The 15,270-nt window shown below is 42.3% G+C and overlaps 1 protein-coding gene and 1 long non-coding RNA gene across 24 annotated transcripts in view; one reads left to right on the top strand and one right to left on the bottom strand.

Annotated features, from left to right (window-relative positions):
- The window catches only part of Celf2 (CUGBP Elav-like family member 2), an 856,147-nt gene that overhangs the window by 46,007 nt on the left and 794,870 nt on the right, over positions 1 to 15,270 (bottom strand). For all 23 annotated transcript variants that reach the window (XM_029471522.2, XM_029471494.2, XM_029471516.2 and 20 more), the window contains 2 exons: positions 14,090 to 14,248; positions 10,721 to 10,784 (listed from right to left, as the gene is read on the bottom strand). In XM_029471522.2, the coding sequence (XP_029327382.1) occupies positions 10,721 to 10,784; positions 14,090 to 14,248 (223 nt within the window). The remainder of the gene's footprint in view (positions 1 to 10,720; positions 10,785 to 14,089; positions 14,249 to 15,270) is intronic.
- On the top strand, positions 2,277 to 8,267 carry LOC115029749 (uncharacterized). The gene is made up of 3 exons (XR_003835312.2): positions 2,277 to 2,515; positions 6,963 to 7,116; positions 8,034 to 8,267. It is a non-coding gene; the product is annotated as an uncharacterized LOC115029749 (long non-coding RNA).

The following is a 15,270-nucleotide window of genomic DNA, read 5'->3' as shown; positions in this document are numbered from 1 at the left end:
AATAGCAATTAATAACAGACCATTATTACAGGCTCAGGCCAGAGGGCCCTTTTCCAGTTTATCTGACACTCCCCAAGGGGGAAGCGTAGTATTGGACCCAGTGTCACAAGTTTCTCTACCAACTGGCCTGGCTGAGTATGTTCAATGGGTTAGCAATATCAGGTCCTTGTCTACAGCCTTGAGCATGGCCTCCTGAGACCATGACCACTACATTCTCCTCACTGCTTCACTCTGACAACACCCAGCTTGTATCTAACGCATCTACTTTCAGTGTGTTTCTACAAGCTTCTTTACTCGCTCTGTGTCTCTTATAACAAAATACTAAGGTGTTCGAGGGCAAAGATTCTCTTATTCATGTTCAAATCTACCCAAACACACACAGGCAAAAAAACACAGACACAGAGGGTGGACCTGGGGCAGAGAATTAATACATGGTAGGTCATTGATAGACTCTGAATAACAGCACAGAATTTTAATAAACTGCTATCAAGAAGACTGTCTATACAGCCAATCATGCTTTTAGTTTTGCCCATTGATAGCTCTTTGGTATTTATATCTGTATCAAATGTTTACTGTTTTTCTTCAGTTATTATCTAATTAAATGTACACTTGTTAGACAGGAATACTTTACCTTATAGCTTACATGCTGACATTCATTACAGGTCTTGAAGCTAAGGTGACAACAATGTGACTCTCTCTTCCCACTGTCCTGTCCCTGTATGAATTCAGAGTGAGGGCCTGTGACCTTTCCAAAGTGACCTTCCTTATTTCCCCTTTCACATATGTCACCACCTGAGGCAGTCTCTGCCACCCTCTTCACCTTTTCCTTGCTGGTAAGTATAAAGGCCAGGTAGACGGATAGACTCCAAGATACCACTCTGAGGAATGGCTCAAAGATGTTAAAAAACCACTACAATGCAGAGACAAGCTATTGGCAAACACTGCCAAGATAGCAGCAGAATAGAAAGGCTACTGTAATCCTCAGCGTCTGAGTGATGTGAGGAAAATGGAAAGGGGCAGAGTTTGACAGAGTCCATCAGTCCATCCCTCATCCATATAACTACTCAGTATTTATTAGAGAGCAATGATAGGACAGTCCCTGTGCAAGACACTGAGAATAAATGGGCAATAAGGAAGACTGGGTATAGGCAGAATGTGTCTGTGCGTTAAGGAAAGCTTTTCCTTGTGTTACTGAATTGCTGATTTCTCTGCCCTCACACCTTGTTCCAGTCTGGACACAACATTATAATGCTTATGTCAAGAATCCATCTCAAGTTTGTGTAAGCAGTTCTTACCATTTATTCTTAGTCTTGTCAATAAATGCTTATGAACCAAGGGTGATTAGCACAAGAGAAAATAGGGCAGGATTTCCACAAGCCAGGGGAAGGAGAAAGAGAGAGGGAAGCAGATTCAGATCTGCCATGAGGAGGAGGGGAAAGAGCTCTTGAGAGCTCAGCAGAAGCATGGAAAGCCATAAATCCAAGGACTATTGGGATCTTGGCTGGAGGCGGCCAGTTCAGGGGATTAAGGCAGATTGTCTGGGTATTGAGGTGAAGCTTGAGAAGAAATCTTGGTCTCTCTGTTGGTCTCTCATTACTGGGAACTAGGAGAATAAAGAAATCCTACTAGGAGCTGCATTAATTTACTGTATATATTTATATTAAAATTATATACGAAGGCTTGCATGCACAAGGAGGCTGCTGGACACTTGAGTAGGGGAAGGCAGTGACTGAGAGCAGTCCTTCTAGTTTACTAGTGTTTAGAGACTACACTCAACCACATTATCACCAAAGCCTCTGATCAGATGGAACTGAGAGAGGAGCAGAGGAAAGCAGTGGTCAGCTGAGACTCGGGGGATTACTGACTTTCTCTGGAATGGTGTCCACATCATATTCTAAAATGTAAGCACTCAGTATCGTACCTGCTACTTCCTAGATCTAGGACCCCTATTCCTAAGCATGGTTTCCACACTCCTGGTTTTTCAAGGTAGCCCTGGTAAAAACCTACCATCTTTTACTCTTGACTTTTATTCCTAGTACCTTGAATGTACACGAGTCTATGTTGGTGACAACAATCACTATATTACAGCAGCGTCCCCTGGTGAAGAGTATGCAGCTCTGCTCTGAGATAGCCTGGATGTAAATAAATTCAGCTTTTTTCACCCCAGCTATCTGGAGAAACCTGACTGCTTGTACCTTGGGATCTCCAACTAGAGTATAATTAAAATAGAATCTATTTTCTGAGAAATCAATATGTTCAAAGACCAAAGAATGTGACCTGGGTAGAGCTGGGTTCAAATAGTGTTCTCTCTCTCTCTCTCTCTCTCTCTCTCTCTCTCTCTCTCTCTCTCTCTCTCTCTCTCTCTCTCTCTCTCTCTCTCTCTCTCTTCGTAATCTGGTTCAATGTGGTTCTTGAATGTAGCTTTAGAACCCAGCAGAACATCTAGCCTGTGCTGTACGGCCACCCCAGCTCAGAGGACAACCAAACAGATTAGAAAGCAGGAACATGGCAGCTGGTAAGTCCGAGTGCAGACTCTTTGAAATATGTCTGCTTCAAGCTGTGAGGAAGCGGAGGTCCAGGGATCGAAAGCTTTTCGGGAGTGGCCTTGTTCATGGGTAAGGGGTCTGAGTTGAAGTTCCAATAAGGCTCTGCAGTGGTGGGCACTGGCTGTGAGGCAGAAGCAGCACACTTCAGCTCACTGAAAACTGGGTCTGCCCCCACTGTATTTGCCTGACAAGAGTTAATGGCTATTACCTTGCTAACATTTCGTAAAGGAAACAAAGGATGCCTATGCAACCAACCTCACAGTGAGAACTTCTGGCTTGTGCACAGCCAGTGCCAGAAGGGGGGAGGAACAGCTTTTTCTTGCCACCTGGCCCCGGCACCTTTTGGGGTGCTGAGGTCCTGCCAATGCTTTGTCACAAAGCCACAAGCTCCAGGTTTCTTTGTAAGGACAGTAAAGGCCATTTGTTAAATATCTGGTGACCTTTCAATTGTCTTGGCCTTGAGTAAGTTCTCTTAACTTCAGCTAGCAACAGCAATATTATCTCAAGTAAAGACTGTGAGAATGAGGGCAAAGCAGGGACCAGCACACCTTTCTTTGCTTTACATGTGGTCTCAGGATTCATAACAAAACCATATGGTATATGCAGCACTACTGCTGAATAGGTCACAGACAGGGTCCTGAAATATGCAAAGGTCAAAACACCATTCCTAGTCCTTAGAAGCCACTTCTGAAAGGTGCAGTCCTAGGAAGTCTGAGAGCATCCTGTGCTTTCTTCTTTATATACTTGTCTCCCTCCTGCTAGTCCAGCCTTTCCATTTGTCCTCTCTGTCCTGGTCCTCACCTAGGGCTCTTTTGCCTTTTCTTCCTTCTGCTGTAGTTCCCATTTACTTGACTAAACTGTATCTCATAAGACTTTAGAAGGAGCAGGGAGAAAGAGAAGGGACAAATGTACAACATAAAATTTCAAAAGAAAATATGGCTGGGACACAGAACTTCCCTGTTCCTAATGGTTACTGCAGTGGTCTTGTTAACCTCCAATACAATCTAAGACAACTAAAGCTGTCCAGTGAGTCATTTGGCCTTTATGACCTAATGCAAGTCCTGTTTGGTGGAAATGTCAGGTCTTAAAGTCAGTACCTGAAACTCAGGGTAATCTTGCTTAGGACTAAGTGGACCAGGGACCATTTCAAACCCTGTGCTCCATCATCTTTCTGAATCAGTTTTTTCATTTCTTAATTTCATCTCTTTATACCCATCTTCCCCTGTTCTTCTACTCATCTCAGACACAACAGATAACTGGCTATAGTTGCCTCAGTGAACTGATGGATCACTGTGGTCTCTTTCTCAAAACTAAAGCCTTTATCCTTTCTCCCATGTAGCTCAAGGTCCACTGATGGGGTTCAGGCAGTCCATGAACCTCCTAAGCTTTATGGAAAAAAAAGTGTGCTTGTTATGTGTAAAACTTTTGTTTTTCTGTGAAGGATCCCAGAAAGTTGTATATAACCTCGGACTTACCAAGATAACTGAAAAAGACCAAAGTTCTGGGGGAAAAAATTGAATGAAATTTCTACAGATGGGGCAGTAATTATATGATATGAGAAACCAAGAAGAAACTGGAACTAAGGAATGGTAGGAAAAGAAAATGATCCTCTTTTTCAGTGTAAATGCACACACACACACACACACACACACACACATACACACACACACATGCACACACGACAGAAGCCAGAGAGCCTGTGCTCCTGTTCCCACAGGTACAGCTGACTAGTGGACTCAACAGAGATTGAAGCTAGGCAGTGCCACAGGACAGCCTGAGGCCTGAGAGAAGCCCCCTTCATCTTCCTGTGGCTGTGTTACCACACCAGCTGAACATGAGGATGCTTGGTAGGTGAGCACAGGGCACAGTGCCTTCTCCCTCGACCCAGTCTGACACAGGCCAGACACCTCTTCTGGCCATCCCTCTTTGTGGCCGCCTCACATCAGTCTGTGGTCTACAAGCTCCTGACATCTTGTATTCTGTTTATAACGGGTGTGATCCTAGGTGATTAGAAGGAGCTTGGGAAACTTACTGGGCATGGTACTTTTCAACCCTTCACTGACAACAGCACAGCCCTGGTGACAGGTCTGGGCTCTTTCTGCCACAAGCTGGTACCTGGCCAGGGCATTCTCATTCAAAATCAGACGCGTCATTGATTATGACTCCTTCTCTAGGGTCAGATGTGGGAGAGAAGGTAGGGTTCCATGTAAGGAAAGCAGGTGCTGCCCACCCTCACCAGACTTTCCCCAGCAGAGGTTACCTTCAGCCTCACCTTAGCTGCCTTCAGCTGCTCCCCACCCACACGTGTTCCTCTCCCCCCTTTACTGACTCTGCCTGACTTTCCCTGGGCTCCACAGGCAGCCTTTGCTTCCAGTCATTTGGAATCCTCACTGGGGGTTTCTTTCAGTCCTCCCTGTGGTGAGGAGTGCTCCCTGCCTTTCCTTCTTTCTCAGCCCCTGCCTGCAGTAGGCTCTTCTCCCACCTCCACTCAGACTTTCTCTTTCACCATGAAAGGGCACCAGACTGGAAGGCGCCTGTCACCCTTCTTTAGAAGCTGGTTCCTGCTTGGCAAACAGCTTTTCTGAGAAGAAAAATGGCCACATTTAACTTGTGCTCAGCTGGGCACGTCTCAAACCCAAGGCAGTAAGGTAACTAAACATGCGAAACACTTAAGTTTTAGGAAATCCAAAAGTGAGTCACTATGATGACAACAAAAGAAAGAAGTAGGAGTAAGGAGATTTAAGTTTTCATTCATTACTTAAGAAGAAAAAAATCCTCCAAAATGAGGAAATTATGTACAAAACAGATGCACAAAATTCCTACTTGAAATTTAAGATTAAAAAAATTATTTATAAGGAGAAGGGCATCAAAATTTAATTTAATGTTCACCTTAGGTAATTTTGTGTCTTATTGTTCATAGCAATTACCATAAATCTGCATATCAATAAGTGAGAACAGATGTCAGTTGTTACAAGTGCTTGCCAATCAGGTCTGTTAAAAAGTGACAGATGGGTGGTTACAGAGCTCTCTCAGAAGGCCTATTAGCACATTCACAGGAAGTGGCTGTGCTGTGGACTGCTGGAGACTCAGGGAAGAGCGCAGGGCCTCTGTGGGCCCTGAGCACACTTCATGCTGGGAGCTGCTCCGACTGGAGCCTCTCTGACTGCCCAGACACTGGTTTTGCAAACCCTCTTCTCTATTTGTGAAAGACACTCTCAGACAATCTTCTCAGAGACTGAGTTTTTAATTCCTAAAAGAAGCATCTTGTTGTCTTAAGCAACTGTTTCAATTAATAATTTATTATTACCTTCAAAATTTGGAGCAGATTTTTAGAAGGCAATTAGTCAACTTAATCAAATTCAAACTCCAGCAGTTGTACTATTCCTCAGTAGCTAATTCCTCTTCACCTACAGCTTCAGATCTCTATGATTTCTTAGGAATGTTTGATTCTGGGGATAGGATATAGTTCAGCTGGTAGACTGCTTGTCTGTCATAGCAAACCCCTGGGTTCTGCATCCAGCACCACAGAAACTGGTTGTGGTAGTGCATACCTATAATCCTAGCATTTCAGAGGGTTGAAGCAGGAGGGCCATGAGTTCAAGGTCATTTTTGGTCAAATACTGAGTTGGAGGCAAGCCTGGGTGAGACCCTGTCTTTTAAAATAAAAAATGGCTGGAGAGATGGCTCAGTGGTTAAGAGCACTGGCTGCTCTTCCAGAGGACCTGGGTTCAATTCCCAGCACCCAGGTGGCAGTTCACAACTGTCTGTAACTCTAGTTCCAAGGGATCTGTCATCGTCACATAGACATACATGCAGGCAAAGCATCAATGGTCATAAAACAAAAACCCTTCTTGTTCTAGAATATATTCTTGTTTGACATACTCAGCCTTAATAAGTTGGAAACATTTTCCAGAATGAAAGGAGGCAGTTTCTTGTTTTCTCTGAGCAGCTAGTTCTTTAGCAGCTGTGGGGCTCTACTTTCAGCTGGGATTTGTGATTTGCCATTAGGCCATCTGGGTAGGTACGTCACTGGAGCTTGAGGTTATGCAAAAATACCTGACCTGGCTGGGTCACACTGCACAGACAGAGCAGGTTTTGGACCAGGTTAACTGGGCTTGAAATACGGATCCATATCCACAGCTCAGTGACTTGTATTAAGTTTGCTGGCCCTTCTCACCCCTTTTCAAATGGCATGCTAAAAGTCGCATATTCATAAAGTGGTTTTGGGGAGGTTTGTATCCTAATTCATACCAGTCCACTTAATGGTGCTGGCTGTGGTCTCAACATAACATTTAACCTTTTTTGATTGCAGCATAATAAAGAGGTGATTTTGCCTTTTATATTCTTGAAACTGTGATGTTCTAAGGATCTAAGTTAAATGCAAATGTGAAGTGTTCTTCTTTTCTCATTAAACAGTCTGCTAAGGGGCTGCTACAGTAGCCATGCAGAAGTTAAAGACCAAAGGCGACCTGGTCCTCGTTCTTTCTCCTTCACCTCAGGTACGCACTCTTAGGAAGATGCAGATCCCACACTTACCAAATTTCAAAAATTCATTGAACAAAGACTAGAGGTGAGTAGAATATCAATATGCTGTGTTAGAAGTTTTAAAAGGGAAAGTCAAATCAGTGAAAAGAAGGCTCTCTCCCCTCCCCTTCACAGAAGCAGAGTGAGCACACAGACAGGAGGTTAGCCGATGAAGAGCTGACTCTAAATCCACTTCTGCTATAAAACTCCTTATTTAGTAAAGGTTCTGTTTAGAGAAATAATAAAAAATTTGTAGTTTCAAGGGAAAATGGTTAACACTTTTCGAAGAAAACATATGGCTGATGTATAGTTACAGTATAAAGTATATAGCTCATCATACTATATACACTGAAGACAGAGGCCAAATGCATCTGGTTTGGGGAAAGAGCTTGCTTATATGAAATCACCCTTCAGAATGAGCATTGTAAGGCCATTAGGAGAGACATACCAAACCAAAGACAACATGATGGGGCCTTGAAGGGAGAGAGCCTTCTTATTAAAACCTGCTGTAGCTTCATTAGGAGAAGACCTTGAAGATGGAAGGAGGAGACAGCCACCATATGCAGCATGATGAGTTAGTTAAGGAAAGCCTTCAGATGCTCTGAACAACGAACGGGGTTTTCTGATTTCTATAGATTTTTCAGGAGGTGGTGGAAGTCAGACATCACGTGATTTAGTATAGCTTAGTGTAAGTGCCAAGATTCAGGCATTATTAAGTAGTACTTTAAACTTACCTTGCAGTGGCAAGAGGGAGGGCCTGCAAGCATACTGTATAGCATAGCCTCTTAACTATCCTAGGAAGCTCTAAGATTTGGCTTGATTTCTGTGACTGAGAGAGAAAGGAAACTAGCTACAGAGTCTATGGTCTAACAATTAGATTTTACTGATGCAATTATTTAGTAATATGTCATACAAATTTTATTTTTTTGGTTTTCTTTTTCTTTGCCTTTGTTTTCTCCTCAGATGAAAATGTTTTGGTCATATAAACAAACCAATTTAAAATCCCTATCTCCTGAGAGACTACTGTGCTCTGAAAGCTGCTCATAGACAAACAGTATTGGCTTCAAAATGTTCCACTCCTTGGCAGTATGATTCGTGTACTTTTACTTTGTTAAACTTTCTGATGTTTTTCCTACCTTTAGACTACCAGTCATTCAATAAACAGTTGAAAACCAGGTGTGGCTGGGATTAAATGACCTCCTGGGTCCTCTCAACTTTATTATGCTATGACTTCTACTGTGTTTGTTGTATAAACTCTGTAACAGGCTTTATATTAGACTATCTTCGAATTCTCCATAACACAACTTTGACGGCAGTAACGATAGTTTTTCTGGTGCTTTTCAGTTGATATGGACAGCTAAAACTAGGTTTTGTAATTAAAAACTGAGCACCTGACTTGCACTCTGCAGGGAATACATCCAAAATACAAATCTACATCGTAACTCACAAACAGCTTTTCAGTCATCTGCTCAGAAATGGTCTCTAGCCTCTTTACAGGAGGACTGGCTGTGCCATTAAAGCACTGGGCAGGCCTTGCTCTCCAGGCGTGCAGTGTGCCCTTGAGTGCTGAGCTGTTTGAGGAATGCAGGGACACTCTGGTGACTGGGGTGAGAATGGCCCCATGGGTAGGTAAAAGGTAAGTGCAAAAAGTCAGACCTACCAAAGGAAGCCCTATTGGGGGACAGACACTTCATTGCTTTACTGAAAAGATGCACTACTTAAATACTTGGAAAGATGAAACTCCACCACTCATACAAGCAACAAGTACTTTTATAAAGCTACACCAAAAGTGGCAGGCTGCCTATTTTTTGATACTTTAACAATCTGGGATGTGGCACATAGTGGACTGTTCTGTATTTGATTTTCAGTATGTGCTAACTTAGTGTGGTGCATTCACCATGATGAAGGTTCAAGAAACAGGTATTTTGGAAACTCCAGAGCATTTACAAAACATCTTTAAATTAGCTATCTGCTCTATGACACCTTTTAGGGGCACTCCTAGATAACCTCAGTTTTCAGATGAGCACAGAGCACATGTAGATGCTAATATCCTGACTTGTAGCTGACATGGCAGAGGCACGCACATTCCAATGAAAAGCGGGAGGACATTCTGTCCATCTGGGAAGACATGCTAGGCAACAGCTGCAGGAATAGGCAGCCTTGTCTGCACAATGCAGCTCTGGGAGTAGGGGAGCCCAAGGCTACTGCTGAGGAAAACCCCTAATTTTGAATCTGGGTGGATCTGTGCTACTAGAAGAGGGACAATTCTCCCACGTGGTCAAAATGTGACCAATGTTAGCATGTATTTTAGCAGCTTATGACTGAGAGGTTTTTCTTTTCCTTTCAAAGCATAGGAATTCCCCTGAATGTTTTACTAATACCTCTCTAGTTTCCTTCCCAGATTATAAATACATTAGACATTAGCCAGTCAATGTGATTGTTAGTTCTAAGACCAGCATCCTAACATGACTTCTTAAATATAATTGCAATCATTTAACTATTTATCATTTTGAAACAATATTTTGAATAATGTGAAAGCTGTATTATGGTGATAGCAGTAGATATGAATAAGTTATACAATCTGACGAATTGCCCTTACCTTGTGGACCACAGTGGAAAACTGGGCTGTTACTCAGAGAACACAAGTGGAGAGAAACCTTTCAGAATAAACACCACCACCACCAAAACTAACTAAAGGCGCATATTTGGAAAAAAATTAAGTGGAAAAGATGAGTCTCTATACTGACAGATAACTAAAACTGGTTTTTATTTTCTACATGTGAATTTCATTTAATTAATCTGAGGTATCCTTAATGAAAGAAAAGTGATCCACTCTAACCCACCTCCCTCAGTTTCTTCCATGCCTTTCCCACACCTACCCTTTTGGAATCAAACAAGGAGAAAGCCTTCTCTTGATCCTCCTGCATTCTGAGTTCCTGCACACACTGCCTCTCTGGCCCTGAGCGAGGGTAGGTGTCAGCATGGAAGGTGGCACAGGAGGACTGACCTTTCACTAATCACTGTGTTGCTGCAGCTACTGGCACAGCTCATTATAAAAAGGAATCCTTCAATAAGCTGCTTTTCAAATCAGTAACACTTTGATTTTTCTGAGAACAAAGATTATACTTTCAGATAAAAGCCTCCGATGCACAGTTCTGTTAATTGGGTTTAAAGTTTAGAAAAGGCGCTGTGTTAGTTGTCATTATCAAGGGACTACAAACTGTATCAAATGTATGCTGGTGATCTTGGCTTTTGTTATGGAGGCAAGAACATTTTTATTGATCACCTATTATTAAAAATTTTTTAGAGATGTTAATTATTTCAACTATCCTTAAATATAGGAATATTGCCAGAAATCTCCCAGTCATCATTCCATTAACAAAAATCCCACAAATAACTAAAGAATATATTCTGCAGAAGTCTGCAGCCTCCCTCCTAAGTGTTCTGCAGGGTGAGCTCTGAGGATAAATGCAAAAGCAGGAAAACAGCTCTGAGAAGCTGACTGCAGCTTTAATGCCCACAGACACAGATGCTAGTTATCTGCTAACTGCTCTTTACTGTTTCCCTTCGGCTCTTTCCTTTATGGGTGGAAACAACCAACAATTCAGAAACTAGTATGGTCAAAGGGAATGGCATGTTTCATGACTTACCAGCCATTTGCTGAATGCCACTGAATGCACCCAGGTTGCTGGAGGAGGTGGCCTGCTGCAGAAGCTGCAAAAGAACACAAGAACTCAGTCAGAACAATGTGGAGCATTATATGGGGTACAAAATTAGTTTCCTTTATGTTTATATAGTTGGCTGCCATTCCTTGTTGACAGGCTGAAGGTGCCCAGAGTTGGAGGTGTAAATTCATACTAATGTCTAATCTCCATTGAAAAACACAGGCACTAGGAACTAACACTGCTGCCTTAGAACAATTAATCTATTTACCTTTTTCAGAAACCAGGTGCTAAAATTTGAGACCAACAAAGCATGAGTAGTTCTAACTCTCTGGAGTCTCCTAGCTACTGTAACTCATCTGTCAATCAGAGTCCATTTTCTCCTCTCTTCTACTTTCCTTCCTAGCTCAGTTTTCCATTATTCTTTATTAAATGATACTCAAAAAGATTTATTCTTTAAGAATTTTATACATGTGTACAATATACTTTGAGCACCATCTTCCTCCTCCGACTTCACTAATCCCTTCTATGTATCTCCCTTTGGATTTCATGTTTTCTCTTTTTAGTATGTCACCCATATGCACATGGTGAATGGGTGTGGGAACTCTCCTGGAGCATAGGCAACTTATCAGGGGCCATACACCAACAAAAAGAGGTCTTCTTTCCCCAAAGCCACCAAGGGTTAATAGCTCCTCAGCTGGAATCATGTGTGTACAGATTCAGAACAATGGTAAGAACCATAATGATTGCAGCCCCAAAGCATCTATTTGTAGTCACAGTACACACACGGCCAAGCAAGTGGACAATTATTCTTAAGATGGTCTTTACCAGCAGAAAAGACAAAGTATTTGTCAAAACCTGGAATTATCAGGTATGTATGCTGAATCTGTGTATTTTAGGTATGTCAAAATCCTTACAAAAAGATATTAATTAGTATGCCTACGATAGTCTTCATTTTCTGTCTGTTGTGCAGAATCAGTGGATGTCACAGCATAAAGACACAAAGCTCCAGTTCTGAAATGTACTTGTTCACCTTTGCTGGATTGCAAGCTAATTTAGAACCCATTCAAGACACTGAGTAGATGTAAAGAAATTTTTCTTTCTGTAAAGTAGATCAGTAAAGATAAAGTTTATATGTAGGTATACATGCAGCTGCATACTCACAAGCCTGTTCCCAGACTCACATAGCAAGTGGAGACAAGACTGTGGAGTGACAAGAGTGGAGAAGGATGCCTAGACACACTGATATCAGGAAAATACTTTTCAGATGGGGTCATACAAACACATAGCAGAGCTTTCTGTGAGCTGTGGAGCAAGGGAAATGTCATAATACTGGGACAGGTACCTATCTATGTTTTAGTTTTCAGAACCGGTAGAACAAGAATCTGGACTCATAGAAAGTATAAAAAGGCAAGCATGATGTCATCCGTGAATAAACATTCAGGTACCTATCGTTAAGGTGACTTGTTAATGAAGTATACCTCAGTAATAGAATATATAAATACGAAGGTATAGTTTCAGGATTGTCTAGCTGCGGCCATAACGTCCACCCAAATGTGAGCTGGACAAGGATGGCACCAACAGATACGCCAAGCTGGATGCGGAAAACCTTGTGAGGCCTCAACCCTCCATAAAAGCTAGAGGCAAGAGAAGAAGAGAGCTGGCTGAGGGAGAGGCAAGTGAAGAGAGCTGGCTGAGGGAGAGGCGGGTCTTCCCAGGGAAGAGCACACTGATTGGTTATCCAGTGCCACACAGCCCTGAAAAATACAGGTTCTATTTAGGACTACATATGTATATAGTTATGCATATAGACGTATAATAACAATAAAAGAGGTTATGAATTTGAAAGAGTGGGTATATGGGAGGAGTTGGAGGGAAGACAGGGAAGGGAAACACATTAGAGTCTCAAATTTTCTAAAAAGGTAAAAAGTGAATTAGAACACTGATTACTTCTGGAAAAGAAGAAACACTGGGGTGAGGATGGGAACAGAGGAGCTCTAGGGTACAGGTTACGCTCTTCTTTTGGAAATAAAATCACTAGACAACAGACTAGAAAAAAAGCATGGCAGCACATATATGTAGGTTTAAGCACCAATCCTGGCAAAGATACCCATGGTATCTTTAAGGAAAAGATAAACAGCCAAAAAATGACAGTAAAGGTAGTCAAACTTTTACTGGCTGAAATGAAGACAGGAAAAGAAGCATGATTCTCATCATTCATTCATTCATTCATTCATTCACTCATTCTCTACTGAACAGCTCCTTCACATGACAGACTCTGCTGGGGAGGGAGGTGGTAGTGGTGGAGATAAAGACTGAAAATCTAAGTTCCTTGAAGGCCCATAGACACTAGCAGCTGTGTGTTGAAGGTAAAGGCACTAGGCCTCCTGGGGCCCCCTTCCTCATCTTCCCTTTCAGAGCGGAAGGGAAGAGGGTCTTACAAAACGGTATAGCTTTGGCTACAGAGTAAAGCCCATGGATGATATGCTCCTGTAAAGTGTAAAGTGACAGAATTAGAAAGAACATGCACATGTCCTTGCTAACACTCTCAGAATAAAAGGCGTCAAAATCACAAAGTGAAACATCATTAATAAACATGCTGTATGGAGTTTAGATTTCCAAACAGTCAAGTGAAGCAGAGAAGCAGGCCACTCACTGCTTCCCAGCCCACAAGGACAGTTTCTACAAAGGCTGCCACTCTCAGCTGTTGCATGGTTCCAAGTCCATGCATGGGCTCGCTCTTCAGTTTGCTTACATCCTAAGAGAGGGAATGTTGTAAGTTCTGGCCACTGTATTTCAATAAAGACAATGGCAAAGAGAAATGATTAATATAAGGGGAATAGTCAGAACCTGAAAAATCTAAGAGATGGCTCAAAGAGCTGAGTCTGTTTGGCCTACACAGGAAAGAGTAGTGCCATCCATTAATCCTGCTTCACAGGAAAAGACCCAGGATGAAGACTGAAGTCTTCCTAACTAGTAGGGTAGTATTACCCTGTCAGCTGGTGAGCTCTCAGCCAATTCTCCTGGAATCTATAGAATCTAAAGTTTAGATGCACAGTTTTCAAGCATGCAGCACTTCTAGCACTGGCTTTTTACTGTGCCTTAAAATACTGTTTACAAGTCTAGTGTATTGAGTTTTGGTCAGTTGTCAACAGGCCAAAGTTAAGTTAGGCACATTTTTATGCTAATCAATTTGATTAATAAAATCCTGCCCTAATGCTGATTTCATAATTTCTGGGACTCAAAATGTATAGGAAGGAAAATTTTGTCATACTTAATAGTAGCTTTTGATAGCTTTGGACTTGGTGTTCTGTTCCTTCATGGATCCCACAGAGACCCATGTTCTTGGGCACTTACCGCCAGGTACTGTGGGGTAAGTCCACCCAGTCCTGTTAGGTTCCCCCAAGTGGCAGTGTTGAGCTGTTGCATCTGCTGTGCAAGCTGCTGCTGGAGGCGCCTTTGCTCTTTGTCCTTCTGAGTGTCAGCAAACTTCACCACGATTGGTGAAGAGCAGCCCTGTGGGCAGACATTGGAAAGTAAAGACAGGGTACAGCCTGATTGAATCCCTCTGTAATGTTCAGTCATCACTGGATTTCTCTCTCTTAGCTATCCTGGAGCACATGGAATGGTGTGGAATGGTTTTGGATGGTTTGATAGTCCGTCTTCTCTGAATGTACCATCAACAGAAAACTCCATATCCTGCCACTGATGTCTTTAAAAGGGGCCTGTTGCTGAAGCCACTTGTTTTCTGGGTTTGATTAGTACATTGTCTCTCCTCTCTTCACGTGTCTTCCTTCAGCTTCCTTCAGAACTTCCCTCAAGATAGAGACCTTATCTTTAATTAAGCTTCATGGTTTGCTTGACTTAAAGATAACTTTGTCTTCATGTGTCTGCTATTTCCATATATGGGTAGAGGATAAAGGGACAGAAATCACAATTGGAATGAAAATAATATCACTCATTTTTGCCATTCGTTTATTTTCAGCTACGTATTTCTGAACACTGGAACAGTGGAAATAGTTTTGACACAATAAAAGAAAGAAGTGAGTTTCATTTCCCTCTGAAGGACAGAGAATTGGGAAACTAGGCACTGATTAAAGTAATTATGCACATGGTCTCAGGGAGGTCTCTTTTCCTCCATCCATGTCACTTCTGTTCTGTCCAAAGTCTCCAGAGCAAACCAAAAGATTCAGAAGCACACCCTGTCTAGTCAAAGCGGTGGGTCTTAAAGGTATCAGTCTACCCAGCTCCTTCTCTATTCATCTCACCATTTGACAAGTCTCATTCAGTTCTCATTTCCTTTAAAAGGTAAGGAGTAAGAATAGTGAGAAAGAAATGGTCAAAGGTCACATAATAAAGTAAATTAATTTTGACTTAGATATTGTCTTTGGGAAGTTATCAGTCTAGTACTTCAAACAGAATGGTCCTATCCCAAGCACCTTTAGAGCATCTGCTTCCGGTAAGGACTCAGCTGAAAAGCACCCCTCGTCCCCAGCCTTTTTTTGTCCTTGGTATGGCCAAGGAACACGTGCCGTCAC

This window comes from Mus caroli, unplaced genomic scaffold (genome assembly GCF_978045245.1).
Source record: "Mus caroli unplaced genomic scaffold, Mus_caroli_1 scaffold_2, whole genome shotgun sequence".
NCBI lineage: Eukaryota > Metazoa > Chordata > Mammalia > Rodentia > Muridae > Mus > Mus caroli.
The sequence above is the reverse complement of the archived record's forward strand: the minus strand, read 5'-3'. Positions and strand labels throughout refer to the sequence as shown.